This window comes from Rhyacophila brunnea, unplaced genomic scaffold (genome assembly GCF_057557595.1).
Source record: "Rhyacophila brunnea isolate RB1 unplaced genomic scaffold, BYU_Rbru_1.0 scaffold_2, whole genome shotgun sequence".
Taxonomy (NCBI): domain Eukaryota; kingdom Metazoa; phylum Arthropoda; class Insecta; order Trichoptera; family Rhyacophilidae; genus Rhyacophila; species Rhyacophila brunnea.
In genome coordinates this window covers 2,662,619-2,688,433 of record NW_028232859.1, presented here as the reverse complement: position 1 = coordinate 2,688,433, position 25,815 = coordinate 2,662,619, and the positions used below count along the sequence as shown (strand labels likewise).

The window sequence follows — 25,815 nt, the reverse complement described above, 5'->3', positions numbered from 1 at the left end:
AAATCGGTGTGTACTTATGTACGTGCGTTAGAAGTTATACTTCTTTGGCGTAACAAAACAAAAACAAAACTTGTGATAACCTAGATTCTTCGACTAGCTCTTAATTATCTTGTTAAATTACACATTCAAGAAAAACGACCGCTTATTGGAACGCTGTTGGTTTATTCCTATACACTTTAACTTATATTACTAAATTATATAATTATTTATCGTTGTTTTTATTTTAAAGTAACAACTGCCACTATGACATTTAATAGTTTGTTTACATAAGGAATTGCAAATGGCCGACAATAATAAATTCGCTGCCTAGGCAACAGAACAATTCTAAACTATAATATTATACTGTATAATCGTCACGATTGGAGTATCATACATACGCCAAAAGTACACTCTGATCTGATTTTCCAAACGCGCCTAAAGTACAACTTCAAAAAAAAAACAAATTGTGGTGAAATATTATGACACGTAAAAACACACAAAATTATGTTGCTTGATGTAACCCTTTCTTTATCATATTGTCACTTTATTTATTATTTACAGTTTACACTAAGTATACTGTGTTCCTGCTTAAACATACCAAACTTAACATCTAATTTATATTTTTGGGTTGCATTATTTAGTAAGTACATCTATTTTGTCTGAGTGACCAATTTGGTAGCCACTATCAAATCCGAAAAACAAGCCATACTTGCAACACTAGGTACTCTTACGAAGTTAACAGTTACAGAGCGTGCTCTGTAATATCATCATCTCTGATCATAATATAATCATTGAAGTATAAATAATAATATTGAATATTTTTTTTTAAAGTACCTATAAGTACCTAACGTCTATTTATTTTCGAATTCCGTGGCGTCCAGTTGTCCGGTGCCAAATCGTCCTAGACCCGTAATGCATGTCTGGACCAAGTTGTCGACTGATAGATTATACTATTGCTGCTTAATGAATACTTAAGAAAAACATTGTTACCTGGCATGCACAAGTGTCTCTCTGGCCATCCTTGCAAGCATATCTGCCGTGTCCACGAATAGTAGCGCTTGCTTGTCTAGGAAGGCCATGATGTGTGCGGAGCGGTCCACCTTGGAAGCACTGCCTGCCCATTTCACGAGCGCCAATAGACGCACAAACAGCTGACGCGTTCTGGCCGACAATTTGTAGATTTCTACTTTGCGTTCTATATCTGTCTTCCGAGGGAGGCTGGTTTAACAAATACAAAGAATTATAAAACTGCATAATCATGGAGATATTTATCCGTTGAGAGAAAATATTTTGCATGGATGAGAGTCAATGGAAATATGGCTTTTGTTGCATATTATTAATAAGTAGGTTTGCTGAATCCCTACAACCACGAGTCAGAGATGAAGTGTGTAAGAGACAAAAATGTGGGAAGATAAGTGTTTGTTGACATGTTCATAAATTTGGTTAAATATAACCAGTGGCGGCTCGTGGATAAGATATTTGGGGGTGCTGCGGTTGATTAAAAATAAAAATAAATGTTTATTTGGATTATATTTTACTATTAACATCAAAATTAAATATAAATAATTACTTATATTAATAATTAAAATAAAGAACTTTGCATAAATTGCTTGCAAAAATAAATTTTTAAATTTCTGAAATCTTACTGTCTGACTCGCAGTGCCGATTTGGCTTACAGCTGCGAGCACCGCTGCCTGCGCCCTTCCTTCGCCAACTCGAGAATACACTATTGAAATCGGTACTGTGCAAAATCAAGTACCTACCGCTATGTATGATAATATTATTGGACATTGAATGTATCGATGCGCGGACGAGCTGATCAGACGCTTAATAATATTGATATTTTCATATTATATACATAAATTTATGGATATTATAATATTACATTTGTCTCAATTTGCTTGGGGGTACTGCAGTACCGCAGTGCATATGCGCGAGCCGCCACTGCATATAACACAAGATGGTTTTAGTTAATTTCGGACAGGTTTTGAAATATACAACAGACATTGATGTTTCTGTAAAAAGCCCTTTAGACGTTCCAATTCTGTGGGCTGTTGGCGCCAATGGTTAGTATCGGATGTTACTTTTCTATAGACAGGATGACCATAGGCTAAAACAATGTTTCCTCAATGCAGTACAGCAATAGTTGGGATTGAAGAAGATTAGCTAAATAGATTTCAATCAGACTTACTTAATACTGAGCTATACAAAGTAGGCTGAATATTAATTTCATTAGAAGTCAATGATCATTACTTAGACCTGCTTTTGCATTCAGAAGTCTGTTTTCATGATACTATAAGATAAATTACCTGTTATATGTTTCAAATACGGCAAGAGTTGTTGGCATATTTTCTGTATTACAAGATTTTATTTCTTAAATGAGTCAACGAACAGTAATTACTGAGCGATTTTCGTGCACAAGAGATTATCCGGATATTTCTCTTTTGTCCTACCCAGAAAAAATTTCAACAAAGACAAAAATGTGTATCAATAAATTGATTTACTTTATAGTTAGTATTTTATTTAAGTTTATAAAATATTACATGTACCCAGGGCTTTTTTTGTAATGTAACGCGGGGGAACGGCGTTCCGGCACATTTTTGCACGGTATTTTTAATGTTTCAAAAGCAATTAGATGAAACATTGTTCGCGATTATATAGTATAGATGATTCAGAAAAATTAACTTGTAGGTAGGTAGGTACTACCTACCTACCTACAAGTTAATTTTTCTGAATCATCTCATATGAAAAGACATGAAAAACTATCGCATTTGATATGTGCATTGAATTCTATTACCATTTCTTCAAGTGAATGTGAACGCGAATTTTCGCAAATAAATCTAATTATTAACCCAATACGAGCGTATTAACATTTTAAAATATGTGGTTGTGTAATTGCATCTTTTGGTTAATGTTTGTTGATACACTGAATACCTTTAATTTTACCTCGAACAACATTTGAAAAACGCTAGCATAGAGCATCACAATGCCTTTAACCTTAGTGATAGGTAGGATGTGGGTACCATGGAAATCACTATATACTTTTATTCAAATATATGACGTTTTTACAATTGGTAAATTGTTTGGCAAGAAGTGAGTTCCGACATCTTTTTTTTTTTTTTTAAAAAGCCCTGCATGTACCTACATAATGAGATTAAAATAATTGGATTCTGGAAATGCTATATTTATAAATAGATTTTATGGGTGAATTTATGTATAATAAAGGATAATTTCGTCTCTGTTCTGGCAGAACACACTAACTGGACAATACTAATTTTGAGTAATTTAACTTTTAAGTTGTTAAAATGTTTGAAATAGTCTATCATGTGAGTTTATTGAGTAATCGTTAAAAGGATGACTTTAAAATAAAGACTGTTTATTTATTAAGAAGGTTTCCAGACAGTAAAGTTTGAAATAAGGAACATTTTGGTATAACTAACTCAATATGTCATTTTTTCGAATTAGTGTCTTCTGCCAGAACAGTGACGATTTTATGAATTATTTTATTGCTTTTGGTAGAATAATGATGACATCGTATGTATTAAAACCTGGAATAAATAATTTATCTTTTTTTTTATTACTTAAAGAGGATATGTAAATATCAATAATTTTCCAAAATCTATGTAGAAAGGAATCAAATTTAATATGAATATTCAACAAACCACTTATAAGCCTAAATATGGTACAGATGGATTAAAATTCAATTAAAAGTGCAATTGGAAAAGACAGTTTTATTCTGATGGGCTGCCAGGCACCTACCTAACCACAAAATTCATATAATTTCAAAAGTATCTTGTTCACTTACAGTTCCGCAAGTACTGTCAGTTCGTGATATGTTCTCTGTACTATAAAGTCTATGAGCATAGCGAGCGATATGGAGCCCCCACGGGCGCCGCCGCCCTCTGACACGGGCCCGCATCCTTCTATTGAAACTGGCACCATTTTTTAAAATATAAATTCACCGAAGAATTACATGTTATCAAGTTAGTATTTAGCCTTGTGACTCGCAATAAATATACGGAAACCAGAAAAATACGGTGTTATTGTGAGTATTTGATTTGGTAATTTGCAAAATAAACAGATAAGCAAAACTTCAACTCTGTAGAAAGAAATGACAACTGCGAAGTGCTGCCAGGTAGAATAGAAACAAAAAAAAATACAACTAAAAAAGAATTGATATTTCCCAAGAAAAAAATTCTCATGTACTAAAAACTATAACAGTGAATTTTCAATGTAGGTATAATCTTAATAATTTATAAAAACAAAAAACTGTAAATCGAAAAATGTCATTTTGCGGAAATAGGTGAGTAAAATTTTGAAAATCAAAGCGATTAGGTAGGTAGGTAGTCTCTTTGTTGAAAACGTTTTAATGATTAAAATACCAATTAAATTTCTGAGTACAATATTCATGATAATATGACATTTTTATCAAAGTGAAAGACATCGGGGAACCATGTTTAATTTTCTCAAATAAAAATTTTCATCATCGTTTCTGGGAGCAGTGTTGCCAACCGTACTATAATTATAGTATTATTTGTACTATAAATTTCGGTTGCGTACTATGTACGATATAAAACAGGTATAGTACGCCCAAAATACTAAAATTTTCAAAATTCGGAAAAAAAGTAGGCAATAGATTATAAATAGCCCTAAAGCTGCTGGAGAACTAAATTACTTACCTTTTTGAAATTGTGTCTAAAAAATCCAGAAGTTAATTACTTTACGCTTGAATTTTTGTCTAAAAAAAGGTGACTTTAATTACTTAACATGTATTTTTTTTAAAAATGTGGAAAAGTATTGGTCATTCAACGCGTACAATATTTTTGGCTGAAATACTATAATTTTGGAGGCTCGGTACTATAATAATTCCACTTTGGAAATATGGCAACACTGTCTGGGAGATACATTTACGATTCTGAGAATACCATCAGTGTTGCCAACTGTACTATAATTATAGTATTTGTACTATAATTTTCGTCTGCGAACTATGTACGATATAAAACAGGTATAGTACGCCCAAAATACTATAATTTTGAGAAATCGGAAAAAAAGTTTCCAATTGAAGAAAAACAACGTCAAAATAATTCGTGAGAAGCAAAAAAAAATAATCCCCATGTCTAAAAAAAGGTGACGTTAGCCACAGGTTTGCAGTTTGCAAATACATAATTCATAAAACGGCCGCTAGTTATAAACTACACAAAAAAAAAGTCCTATAAAAGGTTGTTTGCAAACCTTTCTGCAAATATGGAGACTAATTTTATAATCCCTCACTTCTATACTATTGTGAAGCGCAATGGCTATCTCGTAAAAAAATGAAATAAAAGGGTCAAATTAATCATAATGTTGAAATTTGAGACAAATTTGTTCAGGAACGATAATTTTGTTGTTAAACTTGTCTATTTGGTCGAAAATTGAGTGAATAAATCAATCCAAGGACCACTAATGCATTCACTGATTTAAAACGACAAAGTGAAGGCATTCATAACAAATTGGAGCTTAGGAAATCAAAATGAAAAAAAAAAGTTCGCCATGTCTCCACTTTTAAATTATTTCTACGCCAGATATATTAAAGCAAACAAAAATCTATTTATTGAGTTCATGGTTAGTTTGCTAATGCACTTTTCACATTATTTTATTAATAGCAAAAAAAAAAAAAAATTTGGATTGACTCCTATTGAAATTGATTGTGCTAATAAACAAGCACATTCGTCAAAAAATAATGTAATATAAGTAGTAAAACCTTGTTTATTTTTTTTTTATTTTTGTATTTGTAAGTAGGTACATTGTTGACTATTTAAAAAGGTGTCTGTATTATTAAATGAAATAAGGGTAGATCAGATTTTCATCATTTGATCAGATTAAAGTTTGGAAACCACTGACTTAACATTTGAATTTTGTCTAAAAAAACGAGACGTTAATAATTACCCTTCATGGATATTTTGTCTAAAAAAACAAGACGTTAATTACCCTACGTTTAATTTTTTGAAAATGCAGAAAATTATTGGTCACTCAACATGTACCATATTTTTTGCCGAAATACTATAATTTTGAAGGCACTGTACTATAATTCCACTTTCGAAATATGGCATCACTGAATACCATAGACAATATTATACATAAAACTGCAACTATGCAAATTTGAAAATCAGTATGGCCGTTATTGACATTCCAAATAATAAAATGCTATTATTCGTTTTTTCCTCAGAGCCATAAGCTTTCTAACACCTATCAAAGCATATTGAAATAGATAGGTTTCCTACCTAGATATGGGAAATGAGTCACTTAATAAGGACTCCAACCGAATAGGTCAATTAGGTACGGATAGTGATTTGTTCGGACAGATTAGGTCAATTGTCTTTTGTTGCTTCGCACCCCCGTTTCTTCCTATACTGCGCTCGCACTCTCACAAATCTAGTTCGCGCCGAACGACATATTCAGTTCGTCTGGCAGCGTGTCCTTTGCACCCCCTTTCCTTCCTATACTGCGCGCGCACTCTCGCCAATCTAGTTCAACGGAACGATATATTCAGTTCGCCTGGCAGCGTATCCTTCGCACCCATGTTTCTTCCTATACTGCGCGCGCACTCTCGCCAATCTAGTTCAACGGAACGATATATTCAGTTCGCCTGGCAGCGTATCCTTCGCACCCACGTTTCTTCCTATACTGCGCGCGCACTCTCGCCAATCTAGTTCGCACCGAACGACATATTCAGTTCATCTGGCAGCGTGTTCTTCGCACCCACATTTCTTCCTATACTGCGCGAAGTAGACGAACTGCATAAGCGCCAGGTGACACGGGACCGATTTGTTCGCTGGCTATAGATTAGTTTAAAAAGATTCGTACGTTCGAGAACGACGTATGTCTATTTCTACCTGAGTGACCGATTTTCTCATTTGGATACATTATCCAATTTAAATCCAATGATAATCCTATCATTTTCAAAATGACAATGTTAATAACAAATTATAGTATACTTTCCTTTACGACAGGTATGTCCAGCATATTGATTGCAATTACTGCGCTTAAAGTGATGTGTACCTACGTAATTTTCTCTTATCGTTAGGTATACAGAAGAATAGTAGTTATAATACGAGTGCTTAAAGTCAGACAACGTTATCTACAAAAAAGTGTTTTTTTTTTTTTTTTTGAAATAATGTTATTTTACATTTACGGCTACATGATAGTCAAACAACGTTATGTCAATCTTTTCTAATTTCTTATTAAATCGTCAGTAAAGTTTAACGCTAACTACAGAAGTTACCCTTGTTTTCATATTTTTTTAAAACTATCCTTATAAATTTTAACATCATCATAAGCAAGGTAAATGTACAATACACAATAAATTATAAAATATTAACATTAGGTTTTAAATAAACATTTCCCTTGTTGAGTTACAAGAATCTAAAATAACGATTTTTGGCTCTCCTGTAAAGTTGCACTTTTGTAGATAGTGTTGTTTGACACTAAGCCCTCGAGAGGATACTAAAACTTTCCATTATTTTAATTTGAAATTGAGTAGATAGGTATTTCATTGATATGATGTTAGACACGTGTTGTTTTTAGACTTGCTACTTTACATAGTAGTTTTCACATTCATTTAGTATAGGTAGGTGTTAATTTGTTACATAAATGAGAATTAACTGTATTCATTGTCAGTGTCCAATTACCATAGGTGTGTGCGTATAGTGCCTGAAAATGTTTAAAGGCGAAACCAGGGTCGCAAAAAACGTCACAAAGAGAACAGTAGAAAACTTAAATCAATTAGAATTCATACCAGTTGCTGGTCTCTAGCTATCAACCAAAATGGACCAAACAGTAAATATTTTAGACTGCGAGCGAGTGAAGAGGCCTCCTGAGGATATTATTATTTATGTGGCCTACAAATATCAAGAACACAAATTTTCTCCAATATATTGAACAAAACGTACCTAACGGAATAATATTAATTATCACAATTGAAATACAGCTGTACCAATGAGAATAAAGCCGCTTTTTTTGTATATATCGAAGAGACCGTCCAACCTCTATATGGCTTCTGAAATATGGAAATATCTCGCCGAACGGCTGATACATTTACACACCCCATTTTTCCTGGACACATTTCTTCGGTGGCTACAATCGGATATGATTTAACAAATTCACCGTAAGTATACAGCTTTCCTTCCTTGACAATGAGGTTCTCGTAAAACTACTTGAGTTGTTATTTTTAGCATAACCGAATTTGTTACTATTTCATCTTCATGAAGAAATTGAGAAAAACCTATTCCAAAAAGGCAGGCGGCCATAGTTTACCAACCCCTTATCCAGATAAAAAACATTTACCATGATCGATCCCAAGATCATACTATGGGCCTCCACAGAGTATAGGTTGTATCAACAGATTTTTTTTAATAAGAAATGGATGTTAGTTCCTTTTGCTCAGCCTATTATAAACATACCACATAAGCGTGAAGTTAGAGACATAGTTAGAGCGAGAGCAAACGATGCAATAGGCTACATGTAAGAGAAATCTAAAGTAATAATGGTAACAATAATTAATTAATTAATTTGCCCTATGTAATTCATGCTCAATAGAAGAAATTGCAATCTTCGCAATTTCAAGGTAAAGTTGTTCCATTATATCTAACATTCCCATACTCTGGGTCCAAACACACTTTGAAAAACATGTGAATTTTCCAGACCCGGGTAACACTCGGCCATTGCTGGGCCGTGCAAGTACCTAATAGGTTCAGCAAATGGCAAGCAACCAATCATTAAAAAAAATATCAGTGGTTCACTAGCAAAGTGAGCTGGAGAGTTTATGGACGTAGAACTACATTTGTTATATCAGCGAGTGCGGTTCTGCGTGAAATTAAAGAAAAAAAAATGTCTTGAATTGTTGAATGTTTAAAGCCTTGGTTATCAAATTCGAATGTCACAATAAAAGTTATCGGGCGTTTTATGTGGGCGAAGTCGCGCGAAGCGTTGAGAGGCACGCGCAACTCAAACGTATAACCGTGTGTGAAAATGCTCGTAAACAGTCCTTTTTTGGTTGTACGTTAATACGTTTGAGTTGCGCGCGCCGCTCATCGCTTCGCCGACGTTGCTCACGTAAGACGTGCCCCGTAAGAATAACTTTTAAATCATATTAGCATGCGTAATAAGAGATACAAAATAATTATCACTTTCACTTTTAAAAAACATATTGGTATGTAGTATTAAATTATTTGTTTCTTTATTAAACACCACAACTGGCTGTGAAGCCCAATAATAGTGGTAAAACTCCCAGGCTTGAGGAATTTATATATTAGATTAGGTAAATATATTTTGACCTCACCGGGAATCGAACCCAGAACTCCGGGATGGAAGGCCAGCGAACTTACGCACTGCACCACGAGAACCTCCAAATGAAAACAGCAATAATCTTCTGCACAAGTGGCCCCTTAACGAATGAACAGTTTACAAAGTACAGTGTAAACAAGCAGATTGATTGAGATCTCACAGAGTTATGCGCATATAGTGCCCCACCAATCTTGAGGGTCCAAACACTGCATTGCTTAATAAAAAGACGTAATTCTATATTAAAAACTGTTTTGAAAAGCCATACTTATAAGGATTATAAGACCCGATAATGATGATATTATGTTATGTGCACTAATGTGACAACTAAGTCATCCGAAGTTTGTGTAAAACAGTAAGCGATATGTGATGGTTAACCAGAGACCCAAACCTAACATATTTTATACATTACCTATGGTACCATCCATTATTTATAAATAATATTGCGATTTTGATAAAGGAATCTTGATCAGGAATATTCAGATTTGGTAAATTTACTCTTAAATCATATATCTGGGTCTGAGAAGCAGAAAGCAGTAAGTCACAAAAGTGAAATTGTTCAGGGGAGCAGTTTTAAAATTTAAAACTACTTTGAATGGTAAAATATAACAAATGATTTTTTTTATTTCAGTATAAAAAACATAATGTTCTTAATTTTTTTTAAATGTTACATATCAAAATCAGTGTATCTTTTAATATAAAATGGCATTAAATGCGAAATAAGAAGTGGACTTACTTCACTCTGCTACTGAAAATGTTTCCAGCCAAATGAAAAATTTTAATAGCACAATGAAGTAAGTCCAACATTCATATATTGTAGTCGATATAATTGTCACAATTTAGAAGCGTAATGCGATAAGTCACTCTGCTGCATTCTGCTTCTACAGGGTAGAGGACTAACTGCACAGATTTATGATTTATCTTTAAAAGTACAAAATTTTTGGACTTGTTGCAATCTCCTTCTCGTAGATATTAGTCTCATTTAAAAATTGGCACCAAAACATCATTTTCGAAAAAAGTGGACTTACCCCCAGATATTATTCACACTTACTTAATTATTACCTGTCTTCTTTATGATATCCAACTATCCGTGTCTTAATATTAAAAGGTTGAATAAACATAACAATAAAAATTATGAAAGTATATTTTTTACGAAAATTCTTACAGAAAAAATATTCATTATAAATTTAATAAATGATTAATACTAACATGCAGTGGTATTCATAACAGTATATCATCAGTCTATCAGCTATCTTGTAAACCTCGTAAATCCAAAATAACTTGTTTTCAGGATACAGTAAAACTGTCTAATTTTCGGTTTATAGCGTGCGCCACTACCGTCTGGCCGTTGCGACTTGTTTCCACTATACTAAATGTAGGAGACAGTTGGCATGGTATGCCTGTGCGGAGTTTAGACGGAACACATACATAAAAACGCAACCACAGATAGCATTAATGGGTGCATACGGTTAAACAGAATTTCTTAATTTAAAAAATGAAAAAGAAAAATTACTCTATAGAAATTAATATTTCCTGATACTTTAATGAGAATTGCAAATTTCTCCATTGTATGAAAGTGAATTAAGACGTTTTCTTGAATTGATTTTTAAAATGATTGAGACATTTTATGGGTGCAAGACATTGATTCGATAATACTAAATACTCCTAGTGTATACAATCAAATTTTATTTTTGACCAAAATGGGATTTACAAGTATAACAGTATAGAAAGACAATAATTATGGTGACCATATTATTTTTAATTTTTAAATTGCTTTTAAATTACTTTGTAAATGAGTTGTCAAATAAAAGCAGTGGTTTGACATAATGGGTAGAATTTTTGATATAACATATAATATCCAAAATACAGCATGAATAAACTAATAAACCACAACACATAAAATGAGGCGTCTAATTACAAAAAGCGACAAGTCCACAATTCAATATTTTTGGGAAACAACACTTTTATGTTACAAGCTTCAATTATTTGTCTTAACGTGAGATTATTTTTTCTGTTGTATTCTATGTCGAAATTAGAAACAAATGGCAATTTGTTTCAGCCGATACTCTTTAAATGTAATAAATATAGGCAAAATAAAATTGGACGTAGGGCGCTACTTGTACCTCACTTTTTAATTTATTCCACATAAGGCACATATTTCCGTGGCACTGTCATTAGTTTACCAGATGCTACAGCATGGGAGACACCCTTTTCAATATTGAACGTCCCTTTATTGGTTGACACACGCGCGAAATCAACCAAGCTTTAAATAAAATGAAACATTTGAATAAAGCTTTTTGTAATAAATCGAGACTCAAAATATTTTTTTTTCATCGGGCTGTGTTGCGTTTTGGAATTTATAGATCAATACATATTGTGTAAAATTATACAAAGAATACGTGCGTATTTTTTTCTCGATTTTGACCAGATGTGGACTTATCGCTTTTTGGAATTAGACGCCTCAAATGTATAAAAAATAGTCATTATGTATGCAAAATTAAAATTAAAAAAACTAATGACTAAACTTAAAAATATTGAACCTGTCAGTAACTAAAAAAATTGTAAGTAGCATGCATTATTAAACATTTTTAATAAAATAAAATAATAAAAATATTTTTACGTAAGTACAAAAAATAAAATGAATGTATAAATGAGATTCTCATAATGAAGGTACAAAATCTGAAGGCACGTTTTAATATATAATTTATCATCTTTGATATTGTTGTCAACCTTTGTATGTTCCAATGAAAGTGTCGCAATTGGGGCAATAGTGATTGCTGTCTCGGCATGTATCCATGCAGTAAGGCACGCACATGAATGGAAGGCACCTGATGACAGAAAAACAAATTTATCATTTACCTACTTATTAAGAAAAGTTATTTTAAAACTGAACAGTAGTTATTAATATACTTATGGCCAAATATCTTATCCGGATTTCACTATGATCGTAGATTTTAAAAAAAATACTTTCCCATTCATTTAAAAACAACCTGAAATTTATATTTTTAAATGGAGGAATAAAAATGAGCGGAAGGATGCCAGACCAATTTAAGCAATATACAAAATCCCAAATTATTAATATGCAGTTGTATTTCATGTATAATAAGGAGGATCCACCAGTCCATGACAGATGCAAGCCGATGGCAGGATTTTAATAAATACCATACCATTTTTGTGGTACTTAGTACTTAGACCTAAAAACAAACCAAAACCTAACACAACCTACAATCTAGAAATAATTAGATTTTGGTTTATTTTATCAAGTTGGCATCACCAATGACAGCCGCCATTGTTGCATTTTTTGCTTCTACCGTCAATAGGTTGAACCATGTTATATTATTGGTAGATGTGTGGGTGATGGAAATACAATTTTTGTATTACATTGCATTTTATCATATTATGTAAATGTTCATTTTAGTTACTACATACATTTAGACATATTATAAATTAAAAACGTTTTTTGAGAATATGGAGTACAGTACACTCTCAGTAATACGCCGCTCGATTATCCGACAACTACTATAATCCGCCGTTATTTTTACCACGTTTTTCTTAGCTCGTATTCTTGTTTGTCCAGTGGTTATTTATCCAGTACAAATCTTGCAATCGATTTTTAACTAACTTCCCGACTAGCTAGACATTTGAAACTTTAAAATATATCAGAACACAATGCCAATGCATTCTTTTAATACTTTTAGCAATCTTAAGTAGAATTGAATTCATTTTCAGTTAATTCTGTTTTGTATGAAAAGTTATTTCGGAAGAAATCCGTAAAAAGTAAAATACTGTTATTGGTTGCTAAGGGGGTGGTCCTAACAACTAAATTATTAATATATACGTGTGTTACTATGGAAATCAAAATGACATTTCAGTATTTTAAATTTGTTTGGTTGTTGCAAAATAGCAAAAAAATGATTTGTTGACAATTCGCGAGTGGAGAACTACAAGGTTCTAAGTGTTTGTCCTTGGAGAAACAAAAGTAACAATGAGGTAGCTTATAATACTACTTCTTTGTTGGGTTTGTTTTTTCAAGGACGAACACTTAGGACCTTGTAGTATTAGGCTCACGAATTGTCTTATTTGTACTAAATTATTATAAATAATGAACTGGTATGATATGATGAATCTCTAAAAACTTTTCACTGTATTGAAAGGGAATTTTTTTTTATTAATACGAGGGTGGGTCAATAAGTCCTTAGAAAAGCCGACAGGTGGCGCGACTAGTACTGTAAGCGGTTTGTTTTCATGCAGCGGCACTACCGATTCAGTATGCTGCGAAGTTTCAATCAGATTGGTCGGGTTGTTGTGTGTTTCTCGTACATTTAAAAAAAAAATTTGCTTGTGGAAAATGGAAAAATGGAAAATGGAGAAAATTGAGTTTAGAGCTGTTATTAAACATTTTAATATAAAAGGGTTAACAGCAAAGGAAATAAAAAATGAGTTGGATTTAGTTCACGGCATATCTGCTCCTTCACTTGCAACTATTTATAACTGGTTAAATGAATTTAAACGTGGTCGTACATCAACAAAGGATGAACCACGCTCAGGACGTCCTGTAGAGGTGACTACACCAGAAATGATCAATAAAATCCACGATATGGTGTCAAGTGACCGAAGATTAAAGTTGAGTGAAATAATTGAGGTTACAGGGATCTCAAAAGGTAGCGTCATTTCTATTTTACATGACAAATTGGGCATGAAAAAAATTTCTGCAAGATGGGTGCCGCGTTTGCTCACAGTCGACAATAAACGCAATAGGGTGGTGGCCTCTAAAGCCCTGTTGTCGCTCATGCAACGCAATCCGGATGAATTTTTCCGTCGCTTTGTGACTGTAGATGAAACATGGATACACCACTATACTCCCGAGACGAAAGAACAGTCAAAGCAGTGGATTGCGAAAGGCGAACCATGTCCAAAGAAGGCGAAAACCGTAAAATCAGCTGGTAAGGTTATGGCTACTGTATTTTGGGATGCACGTGGAAAAATTTTCGTTGACTATTTGGAAAAAGGAAAAACAATAACAGGGGATTATTATGCATCTTTATTGGACCAGCTAAAAAACAAAATTGAAGAAAAACGGCCTCATTTAAACAGGAAAAAAATCCTCTTTCATCAGGACAATGCCCGTGTTCACACATGTTTACAATCAATGGCTAAAATTGAAGAATTGAAGTTCGAATTGGTCGACCACCCACCGTATTCGCCAGATTTAGCCGCCAGTGACTTTTTCCTTTTCCCAAACTTAAAAAAATGGCTAAGTGGACAACGTTTTTTTTCAAATGAAGAAGTCGTCGATCGGACAAATGCTTATTTTGAGGAACCAAGTGTATTGAGCTCCAAGGAGATTATGTTGAGAAATAAAAAAAAAATACAAAAATAAAAACTGTTTTAATGCTTTTTTCTAAGGAATTATTGACCCACCCTCGTACATAGAATTGTCAAGTTTATATGATTCCAACAGAAAATTTAAAAATGTGGTATATAAAAAGTTCTTTTTATCTTGTAATTACTAGTTGAAAGCACATAATCAAGCTCTATAATTCGCCGGTATTCGATTGTCAAATTCAGTAGTCCGCTGCGTAAAAGTTTATTTTGGAAATTTCTCCTTTGTAAAACGTACGTTCATCGCGAAGAAGGTAATCTACCAGGGGGGAAAGTGCCCAAGGACCGCATCACAATTGTGCCGTGCACACACACACAAAATGAAGCTTTTGATTATAGGCAAAGCCAAGAATCCTAAGGCCTAGCGCGCATGAACGGTTAATTATCGTACGGTCAAGAATTTGGAAGTTGTAACCATAGTATTCTGATGCAAGCTTGCGCATGGACAATCAAGTGAACGGCTGTGTTGAAATTCTGTGTTCAGACACAAAATTTTGCACCAATCCAAACCCGCCGTACCTCTATTGACAACACTTTTAAATGAGAGCAGACGCATGGTGATGTCTAGCCGGCCGAGAGTGCACTCACACAAGCACACAAGTGATGCGTTTCGTATGGAGTGCACACATACAGCATCGAACCGCTACGAGATACACGTTTGACAGTTCATCGATCCGTATCGGCTTTGCGTGCGCTTACCAGTCGCATTTTCTCAGTTTCTTTCTTTATAAATATATACATCCACGTTTTAAAAGAGTTTGACAATTTACTAATGATACTACGTAACATTACTAAAAGCCTTTTTTTACTAAGGATACACTCACGAATGACGTTTTGATATGTTGTATGTGGTGACATTATTACATGTAACCTATCAAAGCTATCGACAGACATTCTTGTGTAATTAAAAACTTCTGAGGGTATGCCCGTAATTCTTCGTAGGATTGGTAGAATTGACCCTTCATTTGTCTACCACTTAATATTGGATGCATCCGGATCTCCGTTTTCATTTTTTTATATAAGGGCAAATATGCATGCAACCTCTACAGAATCCATTTTGACGTTTCTTATCGCGTCCACAATTCTTCGATGCCCATGCAATTCTTCGGTGCAGACGCATTTCTTCAGTGCACGCGCATTGCCTCCGATATAAATCACGCTATGCGTGCCCTGCTTAAGTCATTCAAAATATCTGCCTCACTGAACAACTGGTTGGGTTGAGTGATTTACTGTTTAATATTTAGTTAATAAACTTAAATATGTATAATTTAATAAATACTTGATTTTGATTATAAATAAAACCGTAATTTGTTAGTACAAATTTCTCAAAAAAACTATTTTTATGAAATACCTGTTTTAATTTTTACCATATTTTGTATGTATGCACTATATTCTGCATACTCTGGATTCTTCGCATTGTCTGGTTGTTGGGGTGGCGGATTACTGAAAGAGTACCGTACCTACTTACAAAAAAGATTATTTTTATGATTATGCGGATTAATCATTTGTACTACATTCATCCCCAATTCGTCCGGTTAATTCGAGGTGTATTATCAAATGAATCATTCATTTTGGGATTCTTGACAGTGACCATAGACGATATAGGTTGCTCACAGAGATGTGTTCAAGAGAGCAAACGGTGCTCAGAGTAAAATAGTGTGCTGTCAGTTGTGACAATCAGACATACCAGATCGAATATTGAATTTCGCTGAAAATATTAATAGGCATGATAGGTTACGGTTTAAAAGGTCATGGCTTCCGGCACTTTTAACAAAACCCATTTTTGATACTTACTATTTATTTAAGAAAGCTACTTACAGCAGACAACACAAGCAAGCCATTAGATGAGTCCTGGTAGTGGTCCTGTGGCGAACTGTGGTTTTAATTGTTTGCTTGCAGCCAGGACACAACATCGTCTGCTCCTTCGGTCCTACGACCAAGTCTAGAATGACAATATACATAGTATTAATAATTATTATTACATATTTATGGGATACATATAATATTATGCTCCTACTGGGGAGTTGAGGTTGGGTTTTCCGGAAATAAACATTGATCAGTATAATTTCTCTTAATTTGTGTGTTTTGTTAACCTTAATTTTATGATCAAACCCTTCTCTCTTATGTTCAGTACGACGTATAAGGTGATTTTAAACGATCAGTTTTGCTGTCCGATCAATCTCCGTTTCAGCCGGGCTGTCAATTAAACTAACGTATAAATACAATACTGAAGTGGCAGACTGAAACCGAAACGAGACAGGAAGGGTTTTCCATCAGTTATCGTATCCATCTTTTCGAGTTGCCAGTTAAATTGACGTGCAAGTTTCTATGTTGCCATATTTTTCAAACTACTTTTCTAATCTCAATTGAAATATTATTATTTCTTACCTACAACATTATACCAACCAATGTGTTTAGAAAATTGTTATAAGAATATTATTCATTTTTAGTGGATAAAAAAAACATAAATATAGATTTCATTTTGCAACTGAACTGTTAAATGAGATTGACAACTTAACTAAACTGTCGGCAAACTTTTTTTGAAAAGGGCCAGATTGTATAAATTTTAGACTCGGCGGGCCAGGTAGCCAACTCGAAGATATTTATATGTGTAATTATTCTACTCATAGCCAACAAAAAACAGGTTCAAATTTTTTTTATTAGAAAGTGATATTTTTACATACCTACCTACCCATGATAAAAGAAATAAAATAAAATAAAATATGCGGCTAAGCGTCGGCCTATAGCGTCGTGGGTCCCAAGCATGGCCCCCAGAAGGGGGGGGGGGGATGATAGGGCTCTAGCCTGGGGGCCCAGGCTTAGGGGGGCCCGGGGCCCGGTGTGGCAACTAGCTAAATGAGATGGACAGAAAACAAAGAGACTTTACAAAATATTGACCTGTATTTTGTCATGCAACTAAAATTAATTATTCTATTGGCACAACACAATTAAATTATTCCTTTCATCATCCTGATGAAGGCCTCCGACTTCCTGACTAGCTCAGGCACTTGGAAGTGGAGGTTCATTAATGTGGAGGAACAGGCAGGAATCTCATAGACGTGGAGTAACCAAAAAAGTCACGGGACACAAAGTCAATTAAACACCAGATGAAATCTTCAGAACTCGTATTTTATTGTTATTAGAATATGTTTGGCCTTATGGCATTCCTTCATCAAGGATTATAGTCCAAAGGTATCATTCACATTGGTATCGAAAGTCCCAAAGGTTATAATAATTAAAAGAAACTCGATTTATTGTTATTATCCATACACCACAATTAGTAAAAAAAAGAAAAAAGTCAAATCAATTAATATTCGAAGTTCACAGTTCGAAGTCTCAATAAACAAGAGTCAACTAATATCCGAAGTCACAAAAATAACCACATTTATTACTGATTAGTTAAAAATTAATTCGAATATTATTGTTTAATTATTTTAAAATTAACTTGATTATTATTAACTAATTATTTAACATTAACTTAATTATTTCTAATTAGTTATGCAGACGAGATCGTAAGGGTCCCGAGGCAACAAGGCGTCGCCCGGAACCCACAAAACAGACTGACTTTGGATTTAATAATCTTGCCTTTTTATCCGTTAGGGGTGGTTGTATTTCTTACAAATCCACACTGATCACCGATACCGCCATATGCTACACATTTATATAAGGTTGACGGATGTCAGACTATCAACCAAACATATAGCGATATCGATGTACATAATATGATTAATATTAATATTACTTAAATTACATTAATTCCTTAATTATCTTAATTATTTTAACTACTATAAACTACTAACGCCCATCCATAAGTCCCCCTTTATTACCTCGTTAACCCTTGCATTACATATTATCTTACATCCAAATCATATTTTATATCTAATTTAATTTAATTACTCTTTACCTAAGCATATTATATTTGATCAAAATTTTTAACCCTATACCATATTACCTGTTACCTATATTTACATGGTCTGTGACCGACTTAACCATCCACAGTTCACTCTGAGAAGTCGTGGGACCTGTCAGAGCAAACCGCGGGACTTATACATATGAAATATTTTGTGCGGCCTTGCCAAGGGTCGTCATCATTCCATCGGTGGCACATTGACTACCAGGGTCAGACCGAGCGGCTGGGGAGCACTACTCCTTATGGGAGCGCCCCCCACAGGGGCGGAAAAATCAGTGCGTGACACTGACATATTTCGGCTTTTGGGATTTACAATCTTTATCAAAGTCTATAGGCACTCTTGTCTTTTTTTGCAGAAATCAGTGTTGCCAACCATACTATAATTATAGTATTTGTACTATAATTTTGGTCCGCGTACTATGTACGATATAAAACAGGTATAGTAAGCCCAAAATACTATAATTTTGAATATTGGAAAAAATATGTAAAAAGTACTAAAATTTAGATATATCTATTCGATAAATTAGTGCAAAGTACTATAATTTCGTAATATAAGAAGATTTGGAAAACTTAGAAAAAAAATTGCTCGAAAAACGTAAAAAAATTCATTGACTTTGGTTTAAAATGAAAATTCTTGAATTCGGTAAGCATTTTTGGTGGCAAGAGTACCGAAATAAAAAGGGTCTCGGAGTTTCTCAAATTATCCGTTATTTTTTTCTGAGAAACAAAAAGCCTATACAATATTTTTTTCCCAAAATACTATAATTTAAGAGGCTCTGTACTATAATTACACTTTCAAAAGATGGCAACATTGGCAGAAATACAATACAATCATTAATAAGTTGGTAGGTACATCAATTGGATTGATTTAATTACTAAAGCTCAAATTGCAAAAACAATAAAAAATGCAACAAGTGACAAAAAGTGATTACTGTAAGTGGTGTTTATGAGTTTATGATTATTGATAAATAATTTCTAACTTATAGTGAGTGATATCTGATATCCCTGTCGGTCTGGATGTCTCAGACATGTCTGGCAGTGTAGCCAGCTGTAGTATAATAAAATTATTATACTTAATAAGTTATAATAATGAATATACAGAACTTCCGATTGGTTTTTCCTGCTCTGAAAAAAGAGCAAAACGGTGACAAACGATGGGCAGAGTATTTCAAAAGGCATGAAAAATCGGTCGAGCTGATGAAAAAATAAATTGAAAAAGAATTGGGGATTGCAGCAAAAAGTGAGAAAAAATATTATTGGAATAACTCAAAAATATAAAGTTAAAAAGTTGGCAACTGTAGGCCTCCGAATCCTCAGCTAGCTCGATGCCAGGAGTGGAGGTACATTCAATATGGAAGAGCAGGCAGTCACAATATTATAGTCCAAATAAAAAAATGTTCACTGGATTAAAGTCAGTTTATTAATCTCCACAACCACAAAAAATGTTATAAAAAGTTCGAAAACCACAAAAAAAGATTATAAAAAGTTAAATTATTATATAGTAATAATTATTAAAATCAGTACACTTATTATTTATAATTAAATTAATTTTTATTATTATTACGTAGACGAGTTCACACGAGTCCCGGGGCACATAAACAAAAGGTTGGGAACCGGGTCCAAAAAAAAACTTTAGTTACTCGAGGCGTTTGTTTACAAACACGCGACCTCAACTGTCAGAGTGACAGTTAGGTATTCCGCGACGGTAGGTATCGCGCCCCTTCCAAATGGACGTGTCCAAGAGGTATTTGAGACCAAGCGGGTGGCTCAAAGGGGGTGGTGATTCTGCCTAGCAGAATCCACGACGCGCGACTCGAAACTTTGTATGAGATTTAACAAGAAAATCGCGTCTCAGAGTATCGCAGGGACAGACTCTGAAGACGCTAGAAGACTGGATATCGAGATTAAAAATCCGCCCTTTTTATCTAATTAGGGCTGTTCGTAGTTCCTTGTCCAACGTTTGATGGTCGTAAAATTTGCATAACGGTTTCATTATGATAATTGCCAGAAAACGGTCTGTAACTATTCTCACAATAAAACCACGTACAAAACATTGGTACTCGGCGTTAGGCGCCGGGTACCGCCTCGATTTTCTCGGGCCAAAATTTACTTGCCTTGCGTATTGCGTGCACTTGCTAGTACAGAGAGTGAGTACGCTAGGAAGCGGCTATATCTTGTTTTTGACTCAGCCACCAAAATGCACGTACGAAGAAGTATTTGGTATCAACGGATTCGTATTTTAATTTCCCGTCGATACAGTATACCCCCCGTATGGTGACGTTCCTCATGGCTGAGGGAGAGCCGTTTACAAGGTCGGCCGTACTGCAGGCCCTAGAGGCGCGACAGTACCTCTTACCCAAAAACAAGAATGCTCACGAGTTAGCCTGGAGGGTATGGCTCCATATCCCAGTGGTCAAATTGGTATATTTGCGGCACCAGGCCTACGATAGCGCATACCAATCCTTCGGCTAACCCCCGTCGGAGGCCCAACTTTGAGGACCCCTGACGGCCAGAATATTTCCCGGACGTTGGTCTCAGAATATACAACATGTAGGTTATAAACCTCTCTACTGAATAAAAACATAATATTTATGATTAATAACTGGGAACGTTGATTTATCTGAATTTATATTTGTGCCCGTCGTGTAAACTTTTCTACGTGCCTAATTATTTTCGATCGGTGTCGCCATAGGCACATACTTACGTCTAGTTGACGGATGTTATTCCGTCAACCAAACATATAGGCATTAATAATTGTTTAGTACATACTCATACTCCGCCAATCAAGGATTTCCCGCACTTTATTCTGGTACGTGGTCTCTTTGATCGACCGAAATCATCGATCCGATTTCCCGCCGCGCGTGAGCGTGACGCTGTCATACACGCGAGCGAGAGGGACTCTGTCTCTACAGAGGGGGTAATTCATGATCGCTAAATCGGTTCCAACACACACGACAGACGCAGACTGGCACTCACCGCGAACAGTCATACCTCAAGCTACGACACGAGTAATAATACCGATACAGATTCGATTTTATTAACGCTTTCAAGACATTTCGATTACAATAATTCCGATCCGAATTTCGACACAAAGAAAATTCGATACGAATTCCGCCACCTCCGCCACCTTTCTCGATTGGAATAACTCCGCCACCTTGCTCCGCCACCTTCGCCGATTGATTTCAATACGAAGCTGCCACCTTCGTTGAAATAATTCCGCCACTATCGCCGATCCAGTCCGCCACCTTTGGATGCTGCAGCGCCGTTATCATCGCCCATCTGGAGGACATCTAATGAATTTCTGCCGCCTCTGATTGTCTTTCTTGAGATAATTATCGACGGCCGAGTGAATTGGAACTTCTCTGAAGCCTTCATAGCGGCTAACAGAACAGACACATTCAGATATTGTTACCGATACTGCGTTACAGTTCGACTAAGCGAGCCAAGATGAGCAAGATTCCTTCGCTTACCGGTTTGCTGAATCCGGACTCACATGCGCAGATCGACGATAACATCCAAACCGACCTGACGCAGATCCATGAGCTGAAGAGGAAGCTGAGAGCGGCAGATTTTGCCTACATCTACGGCTTTCTCTGCATCGCTTATGGGATTCCGCCACACGAGACACTGCCAGATCTCCAAAAACAGAGAGACAAGCCTGAGAGCAAAAAGAAAACAAAATCCAACATGCAGAGAGTCCCAGAAGAAATCGATGCCATCAAGCTGGTGACCCCTAATCAAGCCGACACGGAGGAGGACGACGCTGACTACGAGGACCTGGACATCGATGATTCTGACTACTTTGACGACGACTCACAAACCATGGAAGCTGATAAACCCGCTCAGGCCCCCACTTTGGCCACTGCCAAAGCCCAGGCCCCAGGCGGCCCCTCAACATCCACCGCCCAAACCAAGACCAGCCCCGAAATGATGGACACCACTCCAGCGGTGCCACCATCTCCCAGCATAAAATCAGACAAATCAAAAACGTACGCAGCCGCAGCCAAATCAAATGCAGCCTCAGCCATGACCACAATGAGTGATGATGAATTCCTCAAAAAAATAAGAGCCGTTAACGATCGCCTCAACCTCGAAGAAGACGAAGAAATAGAAAGAAAAAAGATCAAAAGAGCAAGCAAACGCCCAGCCACAAAAAGCCCCGATCTCAAAATTGCCAAAAAACCAGCTACACAGACACCGAAAAAGCCAGACATGCCAACCCCCAAAACGACAGTACCAACGAAGGACAAAAAAGCAGACAGACCGCCCAAAACCCCACCGATTATTCTGCATGATAAAAAAGCATTCAGGAATACAATGGCCAAGCTGAAAGACGCTGGTGTCACTATTTCTGACGCGAAAAATATCAAAACAGGAATATTACTCACCCTGCCAGACCCAGACTCTTACAGGCTGGCAGTTCGGATTATGGACACAGACAAGACTGAATACCATTCATATAACCTCCAAGAGGAAAAACCATTAAAGATAGTGATCAGAGGTATCCCTGAAGAGACGACTGCTGAAGAAATTCGCAGTGAACTCATTTCACTGGGATACCCGATCAGGAACGCCTTCAGGATGACCCAAGGGAGCCAGAAGACACAGATCCCGCTGATTCTCCTCGACGTCGAGAAGAGCGGCGAGGCCAAGAATATCTACAAGCTCACCTCCATCTTTGGATTATCCATCCAAGTGGAGCCGCTACGCAGAAGAACGGCGGATGGACAGTGTCATCGCTGCCAGGGCTTTGCCCACTCCGCCTCCTGCTGCCACGCTACTCCGATGTGCGTCCGATGTGCTGGCGAACACCTCACCTCGGATTGCAAGAAGAAGAATACGACCGATCCCGCCAAATGCGCCAACTGTGGTGGCCCTCACCCGGCCAACTACAGAGGTTGCCCAAGGCACCCCAAACACGCCAGATATGCGTTTACAAACGCCGACAAGCAATTTCAACAACAGCCCAGACAACGCGAAGAACCGCAAAACACATTCAAACCAGCTTGGATGAACACAGCCAACAGAACCACGGAGCCAGACCAAATAAATGAAGCGCTGATGGCGCTCAAGAACGCCATCGATATCGCCAACGAACTCATGAAAAGACTAACCAGCAAAAGGACCTAGATCCACACCAAAGTATAGATAGAAACGAACGAGCGCCGACAAGAGTGAAGAAAGAAGAAAAAGAAACACAATTTTAATCCTAACCAACAAGCCAAGATGCAGACAATACAGAAAAACCCGCAAGGGAGGAGACTTCCATCACACGCCATCATACAGATGAAAGGGATATGGGGCTTGCCCCGGTGCCCTACACGCCAAACATACCACAACAACAACAACACACACGACAGAGACGCCGTCGTATGTTAGAGCAGGAAAGCTGCCGGAATACCGATTCGAAAACGCCGCGCGCGGAACAGCCGCGGCTATTTATGATTGATTTCGAATGAAATTAATTCCGCTGAATCGCGATTAAAATCGGTTCGATGGTTGCCCTATATGTTGCTATGCTTTGTGATCGCGTAAATGTGCGAATGGAAGCTTTCGCAACAGGCTATGAGCATATGTTTACAATCATCACGCCGTGTATGTGCGATATGTAGCGACATCGATTTACCTGTTATTAACATTAATTATAGCTTAATTACCTTAACTACTATATACTACTATCGCCCATCCATATGTCCCCATTTATTATTTCGCTAACCCATTGCATGTTTATATTAATTTACCTATTATATTACAATTTACATTACACATTACAATTACAAATCAAATCTTATCTTACATTTAATCTAACTTAATTAACCCTTTATCCAAATATGTATTTAATCTAAATTTAATCCTATTACCTTTTACCTTATATTTACATGGTCTGCGACCGACTTATTCCTCCACAGTTCACCCTGAGAAGTGGTGGGACCTGCCAGAGCAAACTGCGGGACTTCTACATATATGAAATATTGTTAATTTTGTTCAGCTTTGTCGAGGGTCGTAATCATTCCACCGGTGGCACATTGACTACCAGGGTCAGACCGAGCGGCTGGGAGGCACTACTCCTTATGGGAGCGCCCCCCACAGGGGCAGAAAATTCAGTGTGTGACACAACCCTAACTGCAACTGATGCAGGCATATTTTTGAAATCAATGAATTAACAAATGGAAATAAATGTACCTAGGTAGTTAGATACTAATATAGGTATGTACCTATTTTTTAGAATTATTAATAACCATGTCCATGCTTTTTTGTACAAGGTGGTTGTTAGTAATTTTGAACAATCACAAACACCCAGGCTTTGAGAAAAACACATAAATATTGTGTGTCCTGGCCGGAAATCGAACCCAGGAAGTCTCGGGTGGAAAGCAAGCGACTTACGCACTGCACCACGAGAGCCGCCTATAGGTACTTAAATTAATACAACAATGTTATATTTGGTTAAACTCGGGGAACTCAGAAATAATTTTTCTCTGGTTAAACTCAATTTCTAGAAGACTAAAAAAAATCTTAAAAATTGTTGAAAAAACTAAAACCATATTATGCACGCATTCTACAAATTAGTCATCGTGTTACAGGAAATAAAACAAGACCCATATTTTCTTGACTTGAAAATATGAATCATTTCGTACGCCTATACAGTGTCGAAATAGGCAATTGAAATGAAAATAATTTATTCCATTCAGAAAAGTGACCGCTATACATTGATGTCTGCATGACAAGCAAGACCCCTCCCTTGTATGTAGCGTCAATGTAGCAAATGTGGATATGTTGACCAGAATATAAAGTCAAATAAATCGATTTTATTTTAAATTGGGTAAAATAAAAGAAATATCTACTTATACCACATTTTATTCTTAATCTAAGACCACATTATTAAATTTATAACTAAGCATCCGATAACAAAAATCTCATAGATTTCAATGTCAACTATGTCGTGGAAAATTACTTGTTCTTCAAGACTTCGCGACTGAGGATCGTGACCTGGATGATTTGGCTGTCGAACACTCTATAAACGGGTTGGCTCCACTCCTCTCAGCATTCAACAACAAGCAAGACCTGTGGCCACTGGAAGATCCGAGGCACTCATAAATTGGTCCAACTATCTGGGCATTCAATGTTTGCTTTAATATTCCGATACGGCATATCTAAAAGACAAGACGACGACACAAACGGACACTAACGATCCTGATAATTATGATCGCCAAACCCACGCACATTCC

General features: G+C 36.1%; 2 protein-coding genes across 2 annotated transcripts in view; both read right to left on the bottom strand.

The window, feature by feature from the left end:
* MED14 (mediator complex subunit 14) overlaps positions 1-4,098 on the bottom strand; it is a 41,116-nt gene extending 37,018 nt beyond the window's left edge. Inside the window, exons 1-2 of the mRNA XM_085946500.1 lie at positions 3,785-4,098; positions 970-1,197 (exon numbers count right to left, since the gene is read on the bottom strand). Of these exons, the coding sequence (XP_085802626.1) occupies positions 970-1,197; positions 3,785-3,921 (365 nt within the window). The 5' untranslated portion in view covers positions 3,922-4,098. The remainder of the gene's footprint in view (positions 1-969; positions 1,198-3,784) is intronic.
* Positions 4,099-11,842: 7,744 nt separating this feature from the next.
* The window catches only part of LOC147071683 (lipopolysaccharide-induced tumor necrosis factor-alpha factor homolog), a 28,982-nt gene continuing 15,009 nt past the window's right edge, over positions 11,843-25,815 (bottom strand). Inside the window, exons 3-4 of the mRNA XM_085946499.1 lie at positions 16,498-16,621; positions 11,843-12,125 (exon numbers count right to left, since the gene is read on the bottom strand). Of these exons, the coding sequence (XP_085802625.1) occupies positions 12,023-12,125; positions 16,498-16,621 (227 nt within the window). The 3' untranslated portion in view covers positions 11,843-12,022. The remainder of the gene's footprint in view (positions 12,126-16,497; positions 16,622-25,815) is intronic.